Genomic DNA, 25,688 nt, shown 5'->3' with positions numbered 1-25,688 from the left:
CCAAATAAATAGATGTATTAATGCAACAATTTCATGCCTTTAACCAAAATGAATAATTTCCCCAATATTAGTCCTAAACTGCTAAGCTAAAAAGAGAACCCATGGAGAGAGTTATATTTACATGTTAAAAGTGAATCAAAATCCAACAGTTAGAAATGCTTCATTTCCACTAATGAAGTGGACTGTGTTATCGAAGTGAACCAAGTTAGTTATCTAATTGAATAATTTTCTAACAAACTAACTTGTATCATTATTTTATGTACTCCTTTTCCCAGTAGATAATTGAAACTGTTCTGCCAGGCATTTACATTTCCAATCTGGAGTATTGAAAGTGCTAGTTACTTTAAGATATGACTTGCATAGTTCTTTTGATGGAGTGATATGGTCATACGTTGGTTAAGACAGCATCTTTGAAATTATCCATTTTTATCTAGAAAGCAAAAATCCTTTCTTCCTGCAACTCTGCAAGTATACTGTGAGGGCAAAGGTTCCTAACATTTAAGTCATTTATCACTGAAGTCTTGCTGCTTCAGCCTTTTAAATCATTATTTGGTTAACCAAAATATTATTTATTTCCTCTTCCAGACATTCCTGGACAAGCTATACTGGTGAAGTTGAGTCAATAGTAAAAACTTCATATAGAAGATACGAATATAGCTGACTTTATATTTAAAAAAAAAAAAAGCCATGTGTACAAACTTGATGATAAAAGTGCATTTTTGGTAGTAATTCTATAGAATTACAAAGTCTCACTTGTATAAATATAGCTGTTCAAATTTTTCATTTTAGTTTTTATGTCAGAGGGAAATAGAATTTTCTTTCCTGTATAGCCAAAACTTTCCTTAAACATTATTTCTGTTATGCTGTCTGTATATCCCATAATCAAGAATTCATTACTTATGAATGTGAAGCTTTCAGTGTCTGTTTTATATCAGTTACTTGACTGAAATAAAATGTTAGGTCCAGGGGCTAATTTAAGTTCTGTGACTCATTCATCCCCGTGAATGTGTTTTATTGTTAAATTAATGTATTCTAATGGATTTCATATCTGGGTGTTTTTAATGTAGTTTTATGAAGCAGAAAACAAGTATAAAATTTTGGAAAAGGAGTTCCAGCAGTACAAGGAACAGCAATGCAGCAAACCAGAAATCCGGTTACAATCAGAAATAAATCTTCTCACTTTAGAAAAGGTACTTTTGGACTTTACTAACCTTCCATAATGATGTTCTCATTATTAATGAAGATGAAAGAAGAATCTGTTTCCAAGATAAAGTGGGTTAATCTCCATTTTTTGTCTCTTCCAACAGTTCTTCAGCCACTAAATATTTAGAACCTATTTGTAGGTGAAACTAATCTTGTGGAATAGTCTTATATAACCTTTTTGACAGTTTTTGACTATTAGAAGTCAACATTTGACAACAATTACCACATTTATATCCAGTTCTAAGTACAGGGGGAAACTGTATAAACTTACATACCACTTGGAAAAGGCTTATGTTTTAATGGCTAGCACTGTAGTTAGAATTGGGGGGGACTCTGAAGAGCAAAACCTGGGGAGAAAAATAGAGGGTTTTGAATTTCCTAGCTTTTGTTAAAGTAAGTTTTTAAGATGGATATTTCACTATTACTTTTTAAAGAGTGCTCCAGAAAGAAGTCCCCTGTTTGTTTACAGAACAGAAACCACATTTGTTTTAGCAATAACTACCCCCATTCAACTTCTTCAATGAGTTTCAACCCTAGATAGAATGGCACCACAACTAGGAGTGAGAGGGTAGTTTTAGTCTGTGTTCATTTGGTTCTTTGCATTCTTGCTTGACTACCAGTGAGAGTGTGCATTTCCCATCTGGACATTGTTACAGAGATTTTAACTGAAGCCATCAACTTATTTTAAATGGGTCACTGAACAGCGGTCATGTAGTGACTACTTTATTTTACTACTGACTTGAGCTTGTTTCTAGAAGCAGTGACCATATCATTGCTAATCCACTGAACCATCCAGCCCCAGATATTGTTATCAACTCAAGCCAGTGATCCCTATTTTTCCTGCCATGGTGGTATGAGTTGGGTCAGACTATGAATTTTTCTCTGTGGTTCACATTTTTAAAAAGTGAGAACAGAGATTTATGCACACACATAATTCAGTGTATGTTTTTTGCCTTCAGACCATAAGCCCCGTTTTTGAAATTTTTGGCCTTAAATGTTTACATTTGTTTTTCATAACCAGTTTCATTTGAGATCCCCGAAGACTGAATGGTAAATAGTTGTGTTATTAAAAACTATAATTCTCACTCAAAGTTGTGTTTTAATGTTTAGGACTACTTGGGTGGAACACTTACCCGTTCCCAGGATACAACATAACAGGCACTCAAAATTAACAGGCATCAAATTAAGACCCATAGGATTTATTTATTTAATACGTTATACAATTAACCTATGAGACTTGCTGCCATAAGATTTTGGGGGTAGATAGGCTAATTCTTTTAATATTTACTAAGCTATCATTTCAGAATTAAAAATATGACTTACTACTGACTGAAGTCTGGAAGAATTTAATAGGGTAATGGCAACATACTTAAGTGTATTACTTCAGAAGACGTTGTAAATGTCTTCCATATCTGAGAGAGACAATATAGATGAGATAGTAGTACCTTTTATTGCCCTGACTTTTGTTGGTGGAAGAGACAAGCTTTCGAGCTTCACAGAGCTCTTCTTCAGGTCTGAAAAAGGTAACAAAATACAAGGTGGGCAGATTAAGAATAAGGCTGTCTACATTACAGTTTTTGTCAGCATAATTTGTCACTCAGGGATGTGAATAAATCCACTCTCCTGTATGACATAAGTTACACTGACATAAGCACTGGTGTGGACAGCATTATGTTGGTGGGAGAAACTCTCCTGCCAATATAGTTTCTGCCACTTGCAGGGGCTGGAAAAGTTAAGCCAACAGACGAGCTCTCTTCTGTCCGTTTAGGATGGCTACATTAGAGAGTTTACAGCGGTACAACTGCATCGGTGCAGCTGCACTGCTGTAAACTCTCTAATGTAGCCATGCCCTTAGGGTTTAACATGGGGCAAGAAACCACTTAAAATGAAGCAGGCAATTAACACCTCTGCAGTCATAGCACAAAAGAGGGTTAGCAGGTTACAGATTTTTGTAATGAGTCATAAAACCAGTGTCTCTGTTGAGACCATGTTTTTTTAAGTGTCTAGAAGACATTTCAATTTAAGTTCCCGGGTTAGTCTTTTGAAGGTGTCATGCAGGTTTCCTTTGAGAGCAAGGACTGAGAGGTCATAAATGCAGTGATGGCTTTGTGAAAAGGTGTATTTGTCTTTTATCATTTTTCTGTTCATTTGAGTGTGTAGTGACATGGGTGAAATCAGACTAGCTGTCGCTGGGGCATTTGATGCACTGGATGAGGTACACCACATGTCGGACTCATGTATCTTTAAAGGCATGTTGTGGGAGTCATTGATCATCATAGCAGTGAGGTATGTCTGCAGGTTTTACATATGTTATGGAAGTGTCTGGTGCCCCTTTGAGTTGATGTATCCTGGTCTGTGGGGAGCTTACTTCTGATGACAATGTTGGTGAGGTTGGGGGCGTTGTTCGAAAGCCAGAATTGGGGGTTGGGAAACATTTCTTTCAGGATGTGGTTCCCTTCAAATATGATTGTAATTGATACTTGCTATGGATTCCAGTGTGGGGTTGTAGGTGACCACTAGAAGTATGCAGTGGTGGGGTGTTTTTGTTCTGTTTTGTGTTCTCCCCCTGTATTGAAGCAGGTTCTCTCAGGGTATTTGGGTGATCCATTTTTTTATGTGATCTACTTCTCTGATGGAATGTCCTTGTTTGAATGAATGAAAGGATATCTCCATTCATTCAATCTCCTAGAACTGGAAGGGACCTTGAAAGGTCATCGAGTCCAGCCCCTGCCTTCACTAGCAGGACCAAGTACTGATATTTGCCCCAGATCCCTAAGTCGCCCCTTCAAGGATTGAGCTCTCAACCCTGGGTTTAACAGGCCAATGCTCAGGTGGTTTTAATTGCATTAAGGCTATATCTCGGACTTTCTCCTTGGAGCATGTTCTGTGGTTCCCTGGCTGTACATAACGGTGTGTTCCGGTAGTTACTAGATCTGTGAAGGTAAATGTGGAGATCCATCGGTTTCTTCTGCATAGTCATCTCTAGGGTCTTGATTGTTGAAGCTGATTTTGGTATCCAGGAAGTTAATGGTCATGTGGAAATATTCTAGAGAGAGTTTGAAGGATGGGTGGTGGTGGTGAAGGTGAAGTTGTAGAAATCTGAGGGAGTTTAAGTAGTCTGTCCAGAGGATGAAAATATCATTGCTGTACCTTAAGTATATCATTGGTTTCATGGTGCATTTGTCCAGAAATTCTTCCTCAACGTGACCTATGAAGGTTGGCATATTGGGGAGCTATCCTAATTTCCATGGTTTGGACAAAGTGTTTGTTGTTAAATGTATGGTAGTTTATGGTTGAGTATGAAATAGATGTTTGGGGTGGATATCTGAGGGTTGTCCATTTTCTACTAAATACGTGAGGCAGGCAGCAATGCTGTCATTGTGAGGGATGTTGGTGTATAGGAGGTGAGACCATAGTGGTAAAGACGGTGGTGGTAATGTTGCAGAGTTTCTGGAGGAAACAGGCTCTTTGTGTGGGGAGTGGTTTGAGGATGGTTTCTGAGAGTCCTAATATTTCTTCAGTAAGAGTGCCATCGCCAGATATGATAGGTTTGTCTGGGTTCCCTTGTTTTTGTATTTTGAGAAGCATGTAGATGGTCCCTGGGGTGGAGGTTGATGATGTAGAGATTCTCTTGGAGTTTTTTGGGGAAGGATTTGTTTATATCCTTAAATTCCTGTGGGCATTGTGGTATGAAGTAGTCTTTAAGTTCTTAATAGTTGGTGTATTCTGAGAGAGAGTGGTTGGCCTCATTGAGATGTTCATTGTGGTTGTCTGCTGATTTGATCACGATTTGGTGGTTGACCTTCAGGGACTATATAGCAGTCCTCTTGATGGTTGAGAGGATGTAATGTTTAAGGAGTTCAGTTTTGTTTTTTGTTTTCCCTGAAGCAATCAATGCAACAAGCAAGTGTGTGGTTTTGTCCACTGGGGGATGTCCAGTCAGATGATTATTGTTTTTTTCCCTTGTAACTGTCGATGGGGATGTGTTAGTGTGGGTGGTATCATCTTTGAGGAAGAATTCTTTGAGACTGAGGGCTTGTCTTCACTACGGGGGTAAATTGACCTAAGTTATGCTACTCCAGCTATGTGAATAATGTAACTGGAGTCGATGTAGGTTAGGTCAACTTACCCCAGTGTCTTCATTGCATTGCTTCGATGGGAGACGCTGTCTGGTCGACTTCCCTTACTCTTCTCAGAGCTGGAGTTGACAGAGAGCGCTCTACCATCGGTTTAGCGAGTCTTCACTAGACCCGCTAAATCGATCCCTGCTGCATCGATTGCAGCAGCATCAGTCTCCCCATAGTGAAGACCAGCCTTGAGTGAGCGAAAGGGTTCTTCTAGTTCTTCCACATGCTTGTGACAGAGCAGAAGCTCAATCCTTTGGAGAGTCTACATAATTCAACTCTGTTTAGTGATGGTCTTGATAGATTGATGATGATGGGGTGTCAGGTAGTGTCTTGTGGTGAGTCCTGCTGCTGTGGTTTCTCCTGGAGGTTGTGTTCTGTGGATTGTGGAGTTGTAGTCAGTTCCACTTTTTGGTTTTGTGTTCGATGGCTGTCATAAAGTTTTTTGATAGTTGCTTTGGATTTCCTGCATTATAGGTTTCCTGATTCTTCCCCCCCCCCCCCCCTGCCTTCGGTTCTGTGGGAGCATCTGATGATTTCTTCTTTGAGGTGGAATTATGTGAGAGGTAGATGTCTCTTTATTTTTTTTCTGAAGTTCTTATGCAGAGCTGTTCAGCATATTTAAAATTGTATGTAGCGGCCAGAGGTTTATGGTTGGTGAGTCTTCTGGGGATGATGATTTGTTTCTTGCATTTGCTCAGGAAGTAGCTCTGGCTGTTAAGTTTGGCTTCCTTCTCTTTCATGTTGTGGAGTTGCCATTCCATTTCTGAAGTATTTAACATTTGCTAGTTTGAGGTAGGATAGCCATGCTAGATAGCATATCCTAGCTCTCTTACCAAAATGTAATTATTTTTTAAATTTCTGCAGCTGAATGTAGTATAAAGTTTAATACTTCTGTATATCATGATAAACTTTTCTGTGAAAAATTGAGATGATTCATAATTCTAAAGCATTGGCATTTCACATTTACCTTTCATTTTCTTTGTCGGAGTTGTATTCCATGCCTAGAACAGGAATAGTCAGGAAAAAGATTGAACTATTTTATATTTGAACCATGTCTTGTCACAGATCCTAGAGAGAACTCCTGCTTGGCCACCCACTAGGACTGCTCTGAGGTGACTCCAAACCTCTACTGCTGTGGATCCCTGGGATGTTTCAAGCTCCTGGAGCCTGAACACAATCCAGCATTGCCCCAATCTTGAGGTCGTTATGCACATTCTCAAGGTGCAGACCTTCTGTCTGACACCTTCCTCTACATGTTGGAATCTGCTGTCCAGCCGCCAAGCCCCTCTGCGTTCAGCACTGGTCCCAGACTCTCTAGTACTTAAACACACCCCTCTCCCAGGACTGTACCCCAACAGATGTGAAGCTTCTGGTTTACAGTTTAACTCTGTCAGGGCACGCAGTAGTTGTGAAGCTGTCAACACACACGTTGCCTCGTCTTTTTGTGCTCTTTTTATTTAGTAGATAAAGCACAGGAGAATACAGGTCATACAAAACAATAAAACATCTTAATCACAGTGTCCCTCACTAGCTGCTCATTCTTTTGGGAGTCTTTGAGGGATCCATCTGTGTTCTGTCAGGCAAGCAGACCGGCAAGGACCTCCCTCTCTCTTCCCCCCCCCCCCATGGCATACTCTGTCCCAGCAGCAGCCTTCCTCATCTTAATCTGGTGCAAAAAGGCTTTCTCTCTAGTTCCCCCATGTGAGTGCCTTTATGGGGTGCTACTGGTGTTTACCTGCTTCTTTTAGTTTTCCTGGCAACTTTCCATTTCTCTCAAACATCTGCTAACCCATGGTGGAGCCATATATGTAGGCTTTCCATGACACAATAATTTTGTGATACAATTTTACAAAATCATTCACAATTCAGAAATGATAAAATTAGACATTCTGTTTGTAATACAACTTGTCAGATCAGATGAGAGAGAATTTATACTGAAACCTGGACAGATTTTCTGTTACCGCTTAATTAATAAAACTCCAAACTCTGTATTGGCCATAGTAATTAACTTGGTTCTTGGTTTGAGACATTGAGGCAGTGCATTCCTGAAAATTAGCCAAGTTGGCTTTAATGCAGGTATAACAGATTGCTTAGTGCATATAAAAATAAATATTTTTGATATGACCACTGGAGCCTAGTTGCCTTCGTATATTTTAAATATAGCCTGAACAAGTATTTGCCTATAATTGTAATTATCTCTTACCATGTTTTACCATTCTAATGTAATCTTCAAATATTTGTTTAGTTTTATGTCTTTATCAACTGTAAGTTAAACAACAATAGTTTTGCAATGTTCTAGAGCAAATTTGCCTGTGTATAGAGGATAACCAGGAAAGCTGGCCTAGGTTTCATGATTTCCTCCTCTCTCCCCCTCCCCCCACCCCCGCCACAATCAAAGGTCCAAATTCTGCCCTCTGAGACCTATATTTGCTTTAGTAAGCTGCCTACACCTCTAAAGGCAAGATTTGGCCCTAAGAGTTTAGAGTGTCCCTTAAACTGGAATGCTAACAATTAGAGCTTATTATAGAAAAATTAATGTGTTTTTCACCGCTTTGAGGCTCTTTTAAAAAAAGTTTACATTAGCTGTCTTGGGGCTAAGACTAATCTAGTTCTTTTTTGTATAGACTGCTAGACAATAAAAATAAGCCTATATTTTAAACAAGAAAATGTTCATGTGTCATAATATTTACATTAAATTACATAACAGCTTTAGATGATGTTGTATGTTATACTGCATAAGCACTTTTCTTAAACGGACTCTTTGTATATATAATTTTTCCATGATTGTTACCACTAGTATAGTGTTTCAGCTGATATGATTTTAATCACCATAAGGTTGAACTTGAAAGGAAGTTGGAATCAGCTACCAAATCAAAGCTGCACTACAAGCAACAGTGGGCAAGGGCTTTGAAAGAACTTGCAAGACTAAAACAGGTATGTAAATAGGGTAGAGCACATGCACAATAAGGATGAAGTAGTCTTTTTCTTTGTGTTCCTATGGTAAAAACTGTTTATTCATATTATGTGCTAGTCATGCCTGCTTTTGTTGCATATTGATTTCCATTATAACTGCCAGTGTATGTTTAAAATGGTCAAAACTTTCCTAAACAGTCAGCTTTGGGCTGGAATTTTTTTGCAACTGGGCTTTGTCTGACAGTGATTTTTAGCAAAATTTCTTCATCTATTTTTTGAGTGTAGGAAAAATGGAAAAATATCTATTTCCCAAAGTTTAAAAAAAAATTCTGACTACACTTAATTTTAAAATAACAAGGATACAGAACAACTGGCTAAAGTTTGGAACTTAAACTTGGACATAATTCTCATTGTAGACCAGGGCCTTTGCTTGGCTTAGAACTGGGGTGATTTAAAAAAAGAAAAGTCACTTCTGGGGATGCTCAGTAAGCATCTGCTGGAAAAAGTCAAAAAATGAAAAAGTTACCATGGTTTATCTTGGCCATGGTGCACATCCTGTTGTTTTATATTTTATGCCAGAAACTGCAATATTTAACATTTAACCATATTCAACACTGAACCAGAAAAACAAGAATGAAAAATGCAATGCATGAATAATGCAGTTGAGTGAACTGTTAGAATCTAAACTGGCATTTCTTCTCTTTTACACTCTAACTTTAATTGTGCAACCTTAACATTGCATTCAGGACTGCTTTAAGAAAATCTAGAATGTCCCATGCAAAGTAATTCAATAGTAGGGAGAAACAGAGCGTTGATTCTGAACCTGTGCCATCACCACTAGCTGCAAAATCAAAAGAATTACTCAGAAAACTTCTTTGCTGCCCAACCTCTTATGGAATTTGAAGGGTAGAGGTATAAATCGTGTGTCCAGAAGTACTGTGCAGTTGGGATGTAGACTTTGTAATAGTGGATGGAGATTTCCTGCTTAAACAGGAAGTGGCTACCTACAATATGCCTTATCTAGAGTTTTGTTTTAGTTGAATATCTTATTTTCCAGGTGTCTCAGGTTATGATGGCATAGCACTGTCAGTATAAAGTTTGTACGCCATATTCTGTAGTACTGGAACATGAGCAATAAACACTCTATTGCATTTTAATCTGTTCCTGGTGGGGATGAGGCGCCCGTGTATCTGAGGATCCATTGTAGATTCATGTTTGGCAGTATTAACTGAATTAAACCTTGTTGCATTAGTCTCTGTTTTTTTGTTTTGTTTTAATTTTCTGTATTTTCCAAGAGAAAAGTGACTGAGGGTAAAAATTGCTTGTGTGTTTAAATACTTTTTAAAAAAATTTTAATGCTTACAAAGTCTACATCCTAACTGTGGTGTGTTGAATGAAGTGTAGGGGTAAAGTACCTATCTTTGCTGCCGCTGCTGTTGGTTAGGAGGCCAGTTTGTTTTTGTGTTTTGTTTTTTGCAAAACTGACTTAACAGGCATCAGTACATCAGTTTACACTCTGACAGCTATATTGTCATAAAGAATACTTAGGCCAGATTTTTAAAGGTATCTAGGAGTCTAAATTTCATTTGCAAAAGGGATTTAGGCACTTGGGAGCCAAAAATGCCACTGTCAATAGGATTTTGGCTCCCAAATGCCTAAATCACTTTTGAAAAATTAAATTTATGCTCCTAAACCAGTTAAGTATTTCAGTGTGGTGTACTGCAACACCTACATACCTTTAAAAATCTGGGCCTTAGCTTTTAAAAAAAGATAGAATTTGTAGAATTTTGCAGAATATAGCAAACTTAGAGAGATCCGGAAATCACAGGTTATACAATTTTTTCCTGTCTCTGAATTTTCCCATCAGTGATGCCAATAGAGGGGTTTTTTTGGTTGGTTTGTTTTTGTGGATTTTTCTGTTTGTCAGTGAGGCATTTAAAATCTCTCTCAAGCAAACGTGTAGCTGCAGTTCCTTCATCCTCAGTAATGTATATACATACCAGTATATTATTTTTCCTTTACCTACTGCCTTCTATAAATATGGCTTGTGCTTGCAGTAATTTAAGATTCTGTAAGCACTTCCGTTAGGTACGGTCAAACACACTAGAAAAAGCAAGAATTTTACCAATCCCTAGATCGAAACAAAGCCTAATACATTTAAAGATTGAGGGTTCAGACAAGGGTCTTCATGTTTTCATACTCCATCTTCACCCCTGTTTCCCATCCTTTTTTTGCTTTATGGAAGGACTACTTTTCGAGGAGAGACACTTCTAATTCACTCCAGCATTAGGGACACACTTCACAGAATAAGTGAGCACCTCAGCTCCCTGAATCCAAATCTGATTCAGCAGGACCCAGTAAGTCTTTGGATTATGTTCCCCTGCTTTTCCATTTCAAGGTTTTGAAGTGTATGATCCAGGTTGCAGTATAAAAACTGCCTTTCCTGTTTTTCCATAAGATTTGCAGTGGCATGAAAGGAGCTCTAATCTCCTAGGAATATAGACCCCCAGTTATGAGGAAAAGCAAGAAGAGAGGGCTAACTCACTCTTTCCTGCAATATTAGAGATTTTTTTAGCAGGATCTAGCAGAGACATCACTAAAGAATAGGCCAACCAGTTTCTCTTAGAAAATTTACATCTGTGGATTGGAAAGGAAAGTCTACTGGATTGGGAAGGAGGAGCTAGCTAGCTATCTGGATATGTGCTCAAAAGGAGACCCTGTTTCTCAATACGGGAAGGGATAAGCAGGATGCTACTACTTCTCTACCTCTCCTTTCCTTCCCACGTGAAGAGAAAACACGATCTAATGGATAACTAAAGCTTCAGGAAGGTCCTTCAGTGAGAGTCCGATGGTCTTGTTGGGAGGAGAGGAGAAATTTGGGTGCTAATCAAGGAGGGATATGGAGCCTAAGGCATTGTCATCGTCAAAATCTTTGGATAAGCCAATCAATTTGAGTGCCCAAATTTGAACTCAATGAATTTGAGATCCCAAATTCTCAATGCTCTTTATTTATAACTTACAGATAAATCAAAGAAATTAGCGCAATGTATATTTGATAATAGCTAGAAAATCAAAGGTTCAGTTTTACGTACTGTCCTCAGATTGTTCTTTTTTGTCTAATTTATTGTAGGGGTCAGAAATTGGCCCATAATATTTCTGAAATACACCTCTACCCCAATATAACTCTGTCCTCAGGAGCCAAAAAATCTTACCGCGTTATATCGAACTTGCTTTGATCCACCAGAGTGCGCAGCCCCGTCCCCCTGGAGCACTGCTTTACCGCATTATATCCGAATTCGTGTTATATCGGGGTAGAGGTGTGCCTATGCACAACAGGGTGATCATTTGCCTCTCTAATCTTTTCACACCAGAGGCTGGATTTTCCCAAAGGAAGCACCAAAATGTCCTGTCTGGTTTTTTTCATTTATTTGTTTTCCCTTAAAGGCTTTTTAGATTCCTGTTAGATGCATTTCACCTTTAGTTCACTGGTTCAAGTCATGCCAGATGGGTAGTGACAAAAACCATCACTAGATGATAAGTTTGGTAACTTTAATGGTTCCAGTCCAGGACCAGCTGAAGCCCTTGTTAGACATCTGAACCATTTAAATGAATGGACATTAAGACCAAATTGTACTCCCCTAAAACTTTATCCCTGAAAGCAGTCCACTTAAAATTAGATGGAGGCTTTTTTGTGGGAAATATAATATTAATGCTTATGCTACTATTGTTAATGCTGTACTTATTCTATTGATAAATAGGATTTTAGGCAATCTGGCACTTTAAATTCAGTTAAAAAATTAAAAAAGCAAAACTGATCAGGAACCCATGGACTGTGTCTGAATATAAATTTGGAAATTTAGTTGCCTTCAGGAATTCCACATCAGCTTTAGTTCAGATGATTTGTGCAATTGCAATAGTTCATCCAATTTCTTGTTTAAATTGGATTAGTACCATATTAATTTTGTGTTGCCTTGGGTGAATAGCCACAGGGTTGTAATCTGTGCCAGTAATTTGTCACACCAAAGCCCTCTGGAGGACTATACAAAACATTTGTGTAGTGAGGATTAGACGTTGAAAACCATATCTTAGATTGTTAATAAATGTTAATGACAAAACCCAGCTGGTAAGTCTTGGAAATGAGATCTAATGCTTTGTGCACATTGCCAAAGAACTGTTTAAACAGAGATTTCCATTACTCAAAGGTGACCTAGTACAGTCAATTTATGAAATAAAGAAGCATAATCAACTGGCTGAGTATTTAGCAAAATGTTCTGTTCTTCTGATTTTTCAACTTTAAAAGTCCATGTTTCCTTAATTATAGCATTTTATTTTTCTTTGTGAATTAGTCATGTTAGAACACTGCTGTGATGGCTTTATATTCTGTAGAAAATGAAGTTTTGTGCATTGTAACTTTGAAAATAAATTTTGTGTGGACATTAAAAGGAAGAAATTCTTAATTTCTCTCTATCTGGAATTTTTGGATAATAAAACATAATACCAGTTATAACTAGAGAAAGGCCTGAAGCACATCCTGACTTTTGTGACATAGGCTCATCTTTAAGTATGAAAACTACAAAATCACACACTTTAATGGATTTGATCATGGTGTATAAAGTTTATAAAATATTCTGAAAATCCACAGACTCTATTACAAGGCCCCCCAGATCTTTCTCCCTCATGCCCATTCCCTTTTTTCCTTGAAGGTATTTACTGTAATTTTTTATTTGTACTGTTTAACAAAATGTTTTACTCAAAAATAAGACCAAATGTTCAGAAATCTGCACATTTGGTGCATACACATGCACTTTTTTTCTTTACAATTCAAGGTTTTAAAATCTTGGCCTTTAAAATTTACCATCTAAGACCCAGATCCTGCAAAGATTTAGGCACATGTAATTGTACTTATGGAAGTAGAGCCATTAAAGTTAGTGGAACTACTTTATGTGCTGAGTTACACACATGCTTAAGACTTTGCAGGCTCGAGATGTAAAATTTAACAAATACTTGAGTGATGCAAGAAATCACTTTTTAAAAATAATGCAGCATATTACCATTGCAGCTGTAACTAGCAACGGTGTTGTCAGTTTTGAAGGCTGATAATCTCCCTTTTCTGATCTTGAAAATTAACAAAAACAATGTTTATGCTTAAATTAGAATTATGTACATTTTGGGATAAGAGGTTTTATTGTAGGATTTAAGTCTCTTACCATATTTGTACTCTATGGATTTGTTCAAAGCAGAACTGATGGATTTGTTTAAAACAACACAGACCTTATTGGCTGACATCAGCTCTATCTTGTCCAGCCTCCTGCTTATCCACTCAGAGTAATTAATTTGATTAATTTATAAGTAATTTAGCCAAGGATGGGATGTAAATCTTTGTTTAAAAAAAAAAAAAAAAAACAGTTGGAGATCCAAGTCTTGGTTAAAAACTGTGTCTTGAAACCATCCAGGCCCTCCTACTGACTTGTCAGCTCTGGGTTATTTTCAGAAAACTTTACTTGAGTTCCTTAGCTTCAATCGTAACTTTTTTCCCACAGACTTGCTTGGTATGTGTGAGTGGGAGAGTGAATAGTGGCTGCTATTTAGCCATTGTTTAGTCTAGTGTATGTATGTTTACATCTCCCCTTTGGATTTATAGGCAGCTATGGCAAAATAGATTGTACTCTTTTGATTGAAGAGCCTCTTAACTAGAGCACCTGGCGGCATGATGGGATTCTTTTACAATCTGATTATTTTTCTTTATTACTGATTATTTAATTAATGTTTAAATTACTGTAGTACCAAAGGCCCAAAATCATTATTTAGAGCCCCATTGTGAAAGGTACTGTGCAAACATTAAGAAGATAGCATTCCTGCCCCAAAGAGCTTGCAATCTCAAGACACACAAAGAAATGAAGGATTGGGGAAAAGAATACATCAGGCATAAATAATCAGACGATTGGCACATGTTTGGGTTTTGGTTTTTTTTTCTTGGTGATGATAGGGGGTCATTGGTGGAGTAAGGAGGAATAGCAAGAGTGCAGAGTTTAACCTGAGGATAAGAACATGGGGGGGAAAAGGAATAAATGATTATAAAGGGAGGAAAAGTGAAGGGAAGAACAGGACAGCATGGAACTCAGGGAGAGTGAGACTGTCAGTGTGAAGAGAGTGATAGAATGGTGCTGGATCAGATAACCAATGAACATTTAAAAAAAAAATCACTTCAGCAAATACAAAATGTAGTTTGCTGACATCATGGGCATCTGGGTTTTCTGAGGTTACCTTATCCCATTGCTGCACTGGGAACTGTTGCTATTTGGTGGCCTGGTATACCTGACCAGGGGTACCTTCAGTTCAGAGGCACTATCAACCTTCGTCTCCTACCACACTGCTGCTCCTCTGGCTTTTCTGCAGTTCCTGCAGCAGCTGTAGTTCTCCGCTCTGCGAGCAGATATTCCTCTGAAGAAATATATTTCAGGAATGTTTCATACTTTTTCCAACCATTTAGTGAAACCAGTTAGACTGCTCCAGGGCTCAGTAACCATCTTCAGATTTTAAACTTCAAAATTTGATTATGTAATATAAAAATTACCCATCCAGGCAAAGTATCTGTCTAAGGCATACATCTTGCCACATGAGGAGAGCAACAGCTCAGTAAGCAACGAGTGCAGTTTCAGACCTGAAAATACTCTTCGGTTTGTCCTCAGGTTAGGAGTATTACAAATGGAATGCTAGGATGATCAAATAAATTTTTTAAATGTATTAACCGTGCTTTTTCGTTTAAGATAAATTGGTAGAGAACATAGGTGCTGGAACTCCGGGTGCTGGGGGTGCTTCCATACCCCCTGGCTTGAGATTTCCATTATATACAAGGTTTACAGTTTGGTTCACTGGCTTTCAGCACCCCCCACTATACAAATTGTTCCTCAACCCTGGTAGAGGATATTTAATATTTGGATTAATCTTTGCATTAGTGTGTTACCTCAAAGTATCACAGTATAAAGTGGCAGTATAAATTTTTGCAGTGGCAGTCCAAGTGTCATGATTTCAGCAACGTAAAATTGAGACCTTTTTTCCTATTTCATATTAATATGTAGAAGATTTATACTGAAAATAGTTAACGTTATAGAAACTGCAAAAATTTAATTTTGTTCTTGTTTTGTCAGTTCAGTGTGAATAGTATGTAATATAGATACTGTAAATGAAAGTGAGAATGCTACATCATTTTGTATATCTTTTCCTGGTTTCAGAAGATGGTTTTTCACTAATTTCCATTAAAATTGAAATAGTCCTACACAATAAACTACTTTTAGCACCAATGATTACGGAGTTTGTTGCATAATGTGTGATTGGGGGGGAAAAGTGGTTTTTGGTTATCTGAAAGACCCTTTGATAAAGGGCAGCAATTTTCATTACCAAATACGGATAAAGAATCTTTCCTTCACCCTCCCTTCCCAAAATCTGAGTTTTTACAAAGGATCCATTCTTTTTGTGACCTCTGCTCTAATACTAAATCTTAGCTTTGAATTGTATCATACATAGTATGATTTTCACATACTGTATGCTAACTCTATCTGTATCAAACAAATAATGTATGTTCTTTGACATCTTTTTCCTTTATTGAAGGATTATATGGGGAGCTAGTTTCTGTTTATTCAGAATGTTACATAAATCACATTTTGTTTCTGAATGTTCAGCATACAGATTATGACAGACTGTAAAGGATTCAAAATAGCTATGTTGGGTAAATAATATTATGTAGTTTAGAATGTGGGTTTGCATTTTAAACTACATAATTACATTATGCACCATAAATTGTCATTGTAGTCTATGGGATCACTTCCCATGTCTTTTATATCCCATATCCACTTTTATGGATTTTTCAGGGGAAGATTGGTCTTAGATATTTGTGATAAAGTAGTATTGAAAAAGGAGAAAAGGACAATGCTAAAAAATAAGTACATGTTCCAGTGCCACATCTAGTCAGGTAATTCACATTATTGTTTTGTTTTGACCCTCTTAAGGTATAAAGATGCTTATTTTTTATTGTTTTTTATAATAATCTAATATAAACCCACAAAAGTAATGAAATACAGAATGACTTTGCAGTAAATATACCAGACTTGGTCTTCTACTGTGTGAAAGGATTGTATTGCAACAAATTTAGTTAAGATTTGCTTATCTGCTTAGATCAGAAATGAGTTGCACAGAAATTATACTGTACCCAATTTACTAATCTTGACACTGCTGGGAAGTACTGTCCACAGCTGTCATTGGAGAAAAGATTCTTGGAGACCAATTCCCAGTTTGTATGGATAGGAGGCACTTCAGCATGCTCAAATTAAACTATCTCCAGAGCCACACTGCAGCAGCTCACTCTCTCAGTTCTCTGCCCATTTAGAAAAAATTGCTTTGTATAATCACCAATCCGCTCTGCTTCCACTTCCAGTGAAGCTTTGCTTCAGCCTGCTTGCAAGGCTGGAAGGCCTGATGCAACCCATCCTGCCAGGATGAAATGACCAATGCAGGACAAAGATAGTGTCATGTAGGCCTTGTTTCTCCACAAGGTCTCCCTCACATTGACCTCCACAGATCCCATTTGTGACTGCTATTCTGCTTGTCCCTCATTTGTGGCCCTTATAAACGGTCAGTAATTATTTTCTGCATCAAGAAACTTCTGGACATGGGGGCTGTTAGCCCATTCCAACATAAGAGGACTTCCAGACTGTCTTTTGACTAAGAAAGAATCTAGAGGTTTCTAGCCTGTCCCTAGTTTGTATCCACCCAGCCTGAGATGACTCTGGTCCATCAACCTCAAAAATGTGTACTTTCACTTTCTAGCACACTTGAGTTTTCTTTGTTTGCTGTCAAAATGATACTACAAGCATGTTGTCTTGCCTTTTGTCGTGTCTTTGTTCCCAAGACACTGAAATTCCTGGTCATTGTACTCGCCAGCCTTAAATGGGAAAGTATCTGTGTATTGCATTACTTAGATAATCTCTGTATAATGTTTCTTCTTTTCTGAGTGCTTCCTAGGGCCCCAACATGGTTCTTTCAGTTCTCCAAAACCACAGTTTTATGCCGAACCTTAGCAAGAGCTTAGGCTTGCCTTTTGAGGAGCTTGGACCACCTAAGCGCCAGGTCTTGTTCTCACCTCAAGCAGGTGATTCTCCTCGGTGACACATTCCACAAACTGAAGGACACAATCAAAATACTTCTGTTCACTCTATTCACAGCCCTCTGATGCTTTCTTCCATGCCTCATGATATTGTGTGGTAATACAGATAATATTGTACGCAGACAGGCTTCACTCTTCAGACCTTTTTGCTCTTGTGAGGGGACTATCAAGAAGAGAACTTAATTTATATCACGTTTCCAGCTTGTTTGTTTGCTGAGATGGTGGACTTTTCCCAATAATCTACTTCAAGTGAAGTCTCCCCCAGAATCTCTCTCTCAATCTGAATCTTGAGAGAAACAAGTTTGAGGACCTGGGATACCCATCTGAGTTTCTTTTATGTGACAGGAGCAGCAGTAGAGAAGGATGTTAGTTGAAGTATAGCTGGACCTATGGACCATAGGATATTCCTTATAGAAATTCACTCCTTCCCCAGAATCCATAACAATCCTTTGGAACATAGCAACTGAGCAGCTTGTATTGCGATACAGGTTGAAAGAGGAGAGAGAGGGCCTTGGAGCTCTTCTCTTCAAAGACATTCAGAATTCTGATCTGGGCTGAAAGAACATAATGTCATCCTCCTATATACAAGAAACTTTCAACATCTGGGCTAGTTCTCAAGCCAAAGGAGTAGGGTTTAAACCAACCGGTTCTCTCCAGGGTCTTGGCCTTCTAGGAAACTCCACAGGTAGAAACAGCTGTACCCTACAGTCACAAAAATGGTCCAGTTGTTCCCAGACCCTGGGTAAAGATGGCTTGGCAGGTCAAATCTTCTCACTGCCGTGTTCAAGTGAGGTTCTTCTATACCTCTTTTTTCATTGTTTAGGTAGTATCAACAGGAAAATCAGGTGGGACTAGATTAAGTAATAATGGTGGTTGGGCATTCCACCTTTTAGTGGCAGCTGTTTCACAGAATATCAGGGTTGGAAGGGACCTCAAGAGGTCATTTAGTCCAACCCCCTGCTCAAAGCAGGACCAATCCCCAGACAGATTTTTACCCCAGATCCCTAAATGGCCCCCTCAAGGATTGAACTCACAACCCTGGGTTTAGCAGGCCAGTGCTCAAACCACTGAGCTATCCGTCCCCCTCAAGGAGTTGTCTATCAAATCTCTTCAGACTTCCTGTTGTTGAGGGTCTTCTGAAAGACTACATGGTCATCTCTTTGAACTCACATTCCTAGACTCTTTCTGTCTAGAAACTGAGAGGCTGAAACTTCCGGATTTATTCTATTCAGATGGTGGATAATCTCCTGAAATCCAGTCAAAACTGTACAACCAAGGTTTAATACTGTCTCTGTATGCAGCCTTATTTCCTCCTTTTAGTAGTAATCATAACACTGACTTAATTGTAGACTGACTTTATTTTCTCTTTATCTCTTCTTTTCACAAAGGCTAAGCTGCTTGCAGGTTCAACTGGGAGCACCAGGAGCTTTGAGGGTATATGGAGAAGCACTGGATCCTCCTCTCCATATTTCTAAACTTCTGTGCAGTCAAGATGATCAGACCAGCCTTTTGGCTTCTTACATAGATGTAAATTTAATCTGGTCTTGCTGACTTTGTACCAGTCTCCATTTGAGCCCAGGATGATATGCTCATTGTTTGTTCTTACCATTGAAGTAACTTTTTCTTAGCCATTTACCTCTTCCTGCAGATTAAATGAGTTTGGAGCTTTAACCATTAAGGAGAACCTTTCCTACAGTTCTTCTGGACAAAAGTAGGATTGTGAACAACTCTGGAAGTTTTGTCCCAAGTGAACTGAGCCTTTCACATTAATTAGGACGTTATTCTTCCTCCTTTTTGCCTTTTCTGTCCTACTGAAAGTTGCCTTTATTATGTGGATGCTGAGACCTACAAGTACTGTACCCTTCTACAGATTGTGTGCTCTGTTTCATATTGTGATATTTAAAAAAGTCATGGGCTCATGTCTTTGCCCCATTGAATTTAATAACAAATACCCCATTTCAGTAGGATTTTTCACTGTGTCCAGAGCCCATATAGCAAAATAGACTGACTGTCCTTTGCTCCAGTCTGCAAGTCAGTAGGGAAACTACTTCTGCTTTAGTAAGCAGATATTCATCTAGCCTGTAAATCAGCGGCTGGCTCATGGGAAGAGAGACATAGCCCTTTCATGAGGAAATTTGCAGGGCTGCAACCTGGTAGTTGCTTCATTCATTTACTAATCATTACAAAATCTGTTCTTTCCTTGTTGGACACTCTCTTCAGTTGCTGGCACCTACAGGTTGCTGTCCTTTCCTAATTCTTCTCTTCTTTTCTGCTTGCTAGTGGTGCCAGGACTGGTGAATTACATATACTGCGCAAATAGATTTTATTAATGAAGTCAGACAGTGGAGAGTAACACGCATGCAATAAATGTTAAACGTTGCAAAGTCAAGCAAGCACAAGTTAAGATATGCCAGTATTAAGGGGGACCATGAAGTATGACGTACTATTTAAGGACATGATCATATGATGTTTTTTCCTCCAGGACCCCTGCCTCTTGCAGTGTACAGGATGGACTGTGTACAGTAAATGAAGCAGGGTTATGTAGAGCATTAGTCAGAAGACAAGAGGAAAAGAAAGGATAGTCCTTGTTGTTAAGGCAATTGAATATCACCAAGAAGAACTAGGTTTTGTCCCTGGTTCTCCTATAAAATGTAATCTTTGATGCTGGGCAAGGCACTATGTTTTAGATTATGGGACTTTGAAAAATCCATTTAGGAATTGAACCAAGTTTTTAAAAAATGTGTATTGAGTTAATTTTTGTTCTGTTTTTCCCCCTTTGGGCTTTTATTCAGAGTTTGAAAATTGAATAAATGTAAGAAGAAATCCAAGTCAATTTTTAGATTTTTCACCCCTGACTTTCTAAGAGCTTGTCTACATGACATTTAGTTGGTGGTAAGCGGGCATGTGAATCTACCCTGCAGTATCCTCCAGCACCTTAACTGTCCAGTTCATTAGTGTAGCTTGATCTACACACTTCGAAATGGGAGTAGATTAAAGCACGCCATCTGTTAGTGCATATCAACAGGGTCCGTAGTGACAGTGTATGACAGGCTATTGCGGGGTAGATTCACATCCCAGCTTGCAGCGAACTAAATGTTCATGTAGACATGCCCTAAGACTGGACACCAGTTTAGAAAGTAGTTCTTTGCACAGTATAAAATTATCTCTGCCAAACAAAACTTTGTGGTGCTATGCATAGTATGCTAGTAGGGATAGAGTGTTGCATACAGCAACTTAAGGTTTTCAAATTTTACTTCTCACTGTATTGAATTTTTGTGCTTATAATTATCTATCTAGGTATTTATATAACCCCTGTCACTGTAGTTACTTGAGCAGTATTCAAGACTGTAGTCTGTGTTTCAGTTTAAGCAAAATCTTCAGACCCATACACATCACCTCTAAAATATACCCCTTGGATAGTCTACTACTAGTTGAGCTACTACTTTTGGCCTCAGATTTGGTTGCAATCTGTTGTGGACAAATGTTTAGTGTGATCTTGACTGAAGCAATCTTTTGCCTCAATCTTATTTCATTTGTGATGGACATCAGAATTAATCTCATATCTACACTAAATATTTTGTATTGACTCGTGCTACTTAGTTACTGTTCCCATATTATTACTTGTGGATTCTGAAACACTGTAAGATTTGTTAGAATTAGCACTTTTTATCGGTAATATTTAATGTCAAATGATTTTTTTTCCCCTTAGCGTGAGCAAGAAAATGCTATGGCCCGCCTTAAAAAGCAGCAACAAGAGCTGGAACACATGAGACTGCGCTATTTGGCAGCAGAGGAGAAAGAAGTGGGGAAAACGGAGCGAAAAGAGCTGGAGGATATCAGAAATGAACTGAACAGGTATTATAGCATTTTGTAGGATTTTTTTCCCTCTGCCTCAAAATAGGGGAAGGTTCAGTTAAATCAAATTTTAATTGGCTGTCAATCCAGTAAAAGAACACAGTTTAGTGTCCCTTAGGTAAAAAATCGCTCATTTATAAAATGTAACAGTCTTGTATTATAGAAAATCTATGCCAAAGGCCACTCTAACCAGTTTTTGTCATGATTGTGCTTATACTGCAGCAAGCCTTTTTTTACCCTCAACTCTAAGCAGAACTGCTTCATAAAAAGCTACACTAATGGTGATTCTTTCAACTCTCCTCTTGGCCCATATCTTTATATTTTAAGTATATCTAATGATGTCCTCCATTTATTATTATGCTTCAAGTAATTTTGAAACCTGAGCTTGGTCACTTATGTGGGTTTTTAAACTGCATTATCAATGCAGAAACCTTGATGAAATCATGGTAATATGTACACAATTGATTGAAGGTATTCTTAGATTCGAAAGGCTTCCTTTAAATTTAATCGAGCAAGGGTTAGTTTGTGTTACTTTAAAAAAAAAAAAATCCTTGATTTCCACTACTTCAGTAAGAAATTTCAGTAAAAATCCATCTAGAATGTATTTAACAGGACAGAATTTCCATGTGTCCTTTACCTGTGTGATGTACTTCTTTTATTGTCAGGCTAAAGCAACAAGACGACAAAAAACAATCACAAGATTCCAGAGATATTTCAGTTGAGCGAGTGGGTAGTCTTAATACTAGACAATTAAATGAAAGCTTGGATGATTATCTCACTCGCCTGATAGAAGAGAGAGATACATTGTTGAGAACAGGTGTGTATAACCATGAAGACCATATAGTAAGTGAATTGGATCGCCAGATCAGAGAGGCGCTTGCAAAAAGAAGCAGCAGTAAATAGTATATTTGGAAAATATTTTTGTAAGTTGATTAATTTTACAAACTAAGGCCCTGATCCTGAAGAGGCTTAGGCACATGATATATTTTACACTTATAGACCTTTTGAAGTCAATGTAAGTGTTCACAGGACATGAAGTTAAGCAGGTGTGTAAGTTTATGCAGGATTAGAGCATAAGGTGTGGGTTTTTTTTAACATTTTTATGTTAAAATATATTTATATGTAAATATACTTACATACTTTTTGTATTTTCTGTTTAAATATTTTCTACCTCTCCCCATCACCCTGGCTGGATTTATTTATAATAGCATTTTGAAAAATATCTATTCTAAGCTTCTCTTCAGTATTTATTATCACTTGTTTTATGGATTTCTTTCAAAATAGGTTTTTCAATAAAATTGTATTAGTAAAATGCGACTGCAGTAATTCCCATTGATATGAGTTTTGTTAATTCTTAGCCAGAACAAGTGCTGCACTTCTACAAATGTCATATCCTGTTACATTTGCAAATATGTTTAGTTTATTTTAATTTGTAAACTATTTCTCTGACCACAGTTAAAATAATTTAATCATAAATTCTGTAGCTGACCATTCTTTTAGCAGAACACCTTTTTAAACTTGTAACAGTTGCAGATGACAACGTTTTGAAGATAAAACCAGAAGATAATTTACCAAACTGAAACTGCACAAATTATTAGGCAACTCCAAGTCTGATCTTGTAACCATTCTTAGCATGGAAATCTCTTTGCTATCAATGAGAGTTTTGCATGCAAAGGGGTAACAGATATTAGTTGCTCATGAGGCGGTTAAGGTCCTAATTCAGAAAAACACTTAGGCATTTGCTTTAAGTCCATCCTTATTCAGGAAAACACTAGTTCTTTGTAATGTAAGCACACACTTAAATGTAAATACATACTTAATGCCAATACAATTATAATTAGTGCTTTTGTAAACAAAGATGCTTTCCTGAATGAAGGTCTAAATGGCAGTGGCTACAAAGTTTTTTTTTTTTCAATCATCTATGGTTTTCAGTTTTAAATTTTTGTGTGAAATTGAGATATAAAGAAGCTAAAAAACCGAAATGTTATGGCAATTAACAAATACTGTATAAGAGAAGAGCACAAATAATAGGGTGGCGTTTTTTTGTTTTTGTGACTGCCAAAGTTGAATAAGGGCCATTCTGCATTAAAAGCCCTTTACTCTTTTTTTGGCACAGTTAAAATTCGTAGTGTGGGCAGGGCTGAAAGCTTAGACTTAATTTCTTCTCCCATCAATGAATGCTGGGGTTTTGATATATCGCCTACTAGCACAAATGTTAGTGACGGTGCAAATCTCATAGTACTGAAAACAAACCCTAACAATTCAGTTTCACTTCAAACATGAATGAAGACAATTAATGCAGAGAACTTTATTTTTTTTATTTAAAATTAATCACTGGACTTTTATGATGCCCAGGGCCAGTGCTTCCACTAGGCGGCCTTAGGCAGTTGCCTAGGGCGGCAGGATTTGGGGGGCGGCATTTTGTCATCCTCGGTGGCAATTCGGCGGCGGGGGTCCTTCCGCTTCGCGTCTTCAGGGCACTTCGGCGGCGGGTCCCAGAGGGAGTGAAGGACCCACCGCCGAAGCGCCCCGAAGACGCGGAGCGGAAGGACCCCCGCTGCCAAATACTCTGAGGAGGAGCGCTGCCGCCTAGGGTGGCAAAAACCCTGGCGCCGCTCCTGATGGTGCCCCAGTCATGTAAGTGCCATACTCTTCTTTTGGAGCTTTGCTTTCATAGAATACAGTTTTTGTATTGGTTCTGGGTTTACTTCTGATATATTGTTGATAAAGAGGATAGTATTTCTTTCTTCTACCACAGGTCAGTAATTTATTTAATGGAGGGTTTGTTTAGGTCACTTTTTTTGGAAGAAAACAAACTTTTTTAAAACATTTATTTTGTGGGGGGGAAGTGAACATAAAACTTTTTCATGAGGAATGGTCGTTTATCAATAAAACAAATTTCATAACTTAAAAAAAGCAATATGTAGTAAGCTTGTCAGTGTTTAAAAAATGTTTGTTGTAATATGTTAATGGGTTTAAAGATGCTAGTTTAAAAAACAAAAACCAAAAAAAAAACCCCGCCACTGGCTATGAGAATAATGAACGCTCAGGTAACCATTATAAATCCATGGAGAATTGTAGATATGTAACTGTGGCTACATATTCTGTATCACTGATGTATGATTATATGCAAATATAGTCAAATAAATGTGGGATGTTTTATTATCTTGAATGGAAGACCTGTTCCGAGTTCTTTGAGTCATCTTTCTCAGTTTATTCCTTTGCTGGGATTATAATTTTTTCCAACACTAGAGGGGGCCTTAGTCTAAAAAAAGACAACTCTCTTAAAATACTAAAATGCGGTTTACTTTGGCTGAGGTGAATGTAAAGATTCTCATCTTTAAAATTATAATAATTTAAATTTTGTGATTTTCATGTTTGTTATTTAACAAATAATCTGAATTTAAACAACTTCACGTTTTACAGAGGACTGAGTGATTTTTATTCTCAAATTCTATATTTGGGGAAAACATTTTATTTCAATTTATTGTTACAAAAAATCTATTCTTAGTGTTTTAGGTGCTTGCACATAATTGTATATTCAATCAGTGAAAATGTTGCCAAGTTCAATTTGAAAACTCATTTGTTTCTAATTCATTGGCTACTTTTACATGTCTCTTATAACAAAAATAAAGATGGCAGTGGTGCAAGAATATTTTTTTAAGAACTCATAACCGTGAACATTTTTCATTTTAATCAACTAAAACATTTTTAGTAATACACAAGATAAGGACACTTTATTTTTTTTTAAAGCTGTTTCTAGGCATGCTACGTAGATGTCCATGTCCATTTACATTTAAAAACAGCATTGCAAGAATGGGAAACATATATTCTGTGACCCTCTAGATAAAAGCTTTTCTGTATATTTTTCTTAGTACCTATTGACAATAGATTGTATTTGTATTTTGACCAGGATTGAAAAGGATATGGATGGAATTTTAGGCACGTTAGTATATGCATAGTAGGTTTAGTTTATTTCAAACATAACTTGCCCAAAGGCTTTTCTATCTAAAATAGCCATCTATTATATCTGATACAAATACAAATACATTTTTCTAGAGGCTTGTTATGTATTTTTGTGTGCGCGTTGTGTTCCAGAGCTGCTTTTAAATACATTGAATTAACTGAAGATCTGGTCTTGTTCCAACACACTAACAATCCAGTGAGACCAAATCTCACTTTAATTCAGCCGTAAAATGTTTCAGTGAGGCAGGAAAAAGATCAATCTCCTCCCCCCTTCCCCCAAATATGCCCACAAACACAAGATACTTGGGTTTATTTGAGTTTCTGATAACTGAAACAGTCAGGTTCCTAGGAAATTCATATGCACCAGCTCCAGCAAACACTTACTTATGCACATGGTTAAAATCCTGGCCCCATCGGCGTCCATGGCAAAAATCGTGTTAATTTCAGTAGGTCAGGATTTCACC

The 25,688-nt window shown here is 37.7% G+C and overlaps 1 protein-coding gene across 6 annotated transcripts in view; it reads left to right on the top strand.

Annotated features, from left to right (window-relative positions):
• Positions 1-22,734, top strand: part of CEP120 (centrosomal protein 120) — a 77,772-nt gene extending 55,038 nt beyond the window's left edge. For 4 of the 6 annotated variants that reach the window (XM_065599286.1, XM_005305156.4, XM_005305155.5 and 1 more), the window contains 4 exons: positions 1,068-1,190; positions 8,166-8,264; positions 21,113-21,258; positions 21,924-22,572. In XM_065599286.1, coding sequence (XP_065455358.1) covers positions 1,068-1,190; positions 8,166-8,264; positions 21,113-21,258; positions 21,924-22,161 — 606 coding nt within the window. In that variant the 3' untranslated portion in view covers positions 22,162-22,572. Of the gene's footprint in view, positions 1-1,067; positions 1,191-8,165; positions 8,265-21,112; positions 21,259-21,923 lie in introns of all 6 variants that reach the window. The other 2 variants (XM_005305154.5, XM_065599285.1) reach the window with 2 other exon arrangements.
• Positions 22,735-25,688: the final 2,954 nt, after the last annotated feature.

This window comes from Chrysemys picta, chromosome 6, assembly GCF_011386835.1.
Source record: "Chrysemys picta bellii isolate R12L10 chromosome 6, ASM1138683v2, whole genome shotgun sequence".
NCBI lineage: Eukaryota > Metazoa > Chordata > Testudines > Emydidae > Chrysemys > Chrysemys picta.
This window is presented reverse-complemented; position numbering and strand designations above follow the sequence as displayed.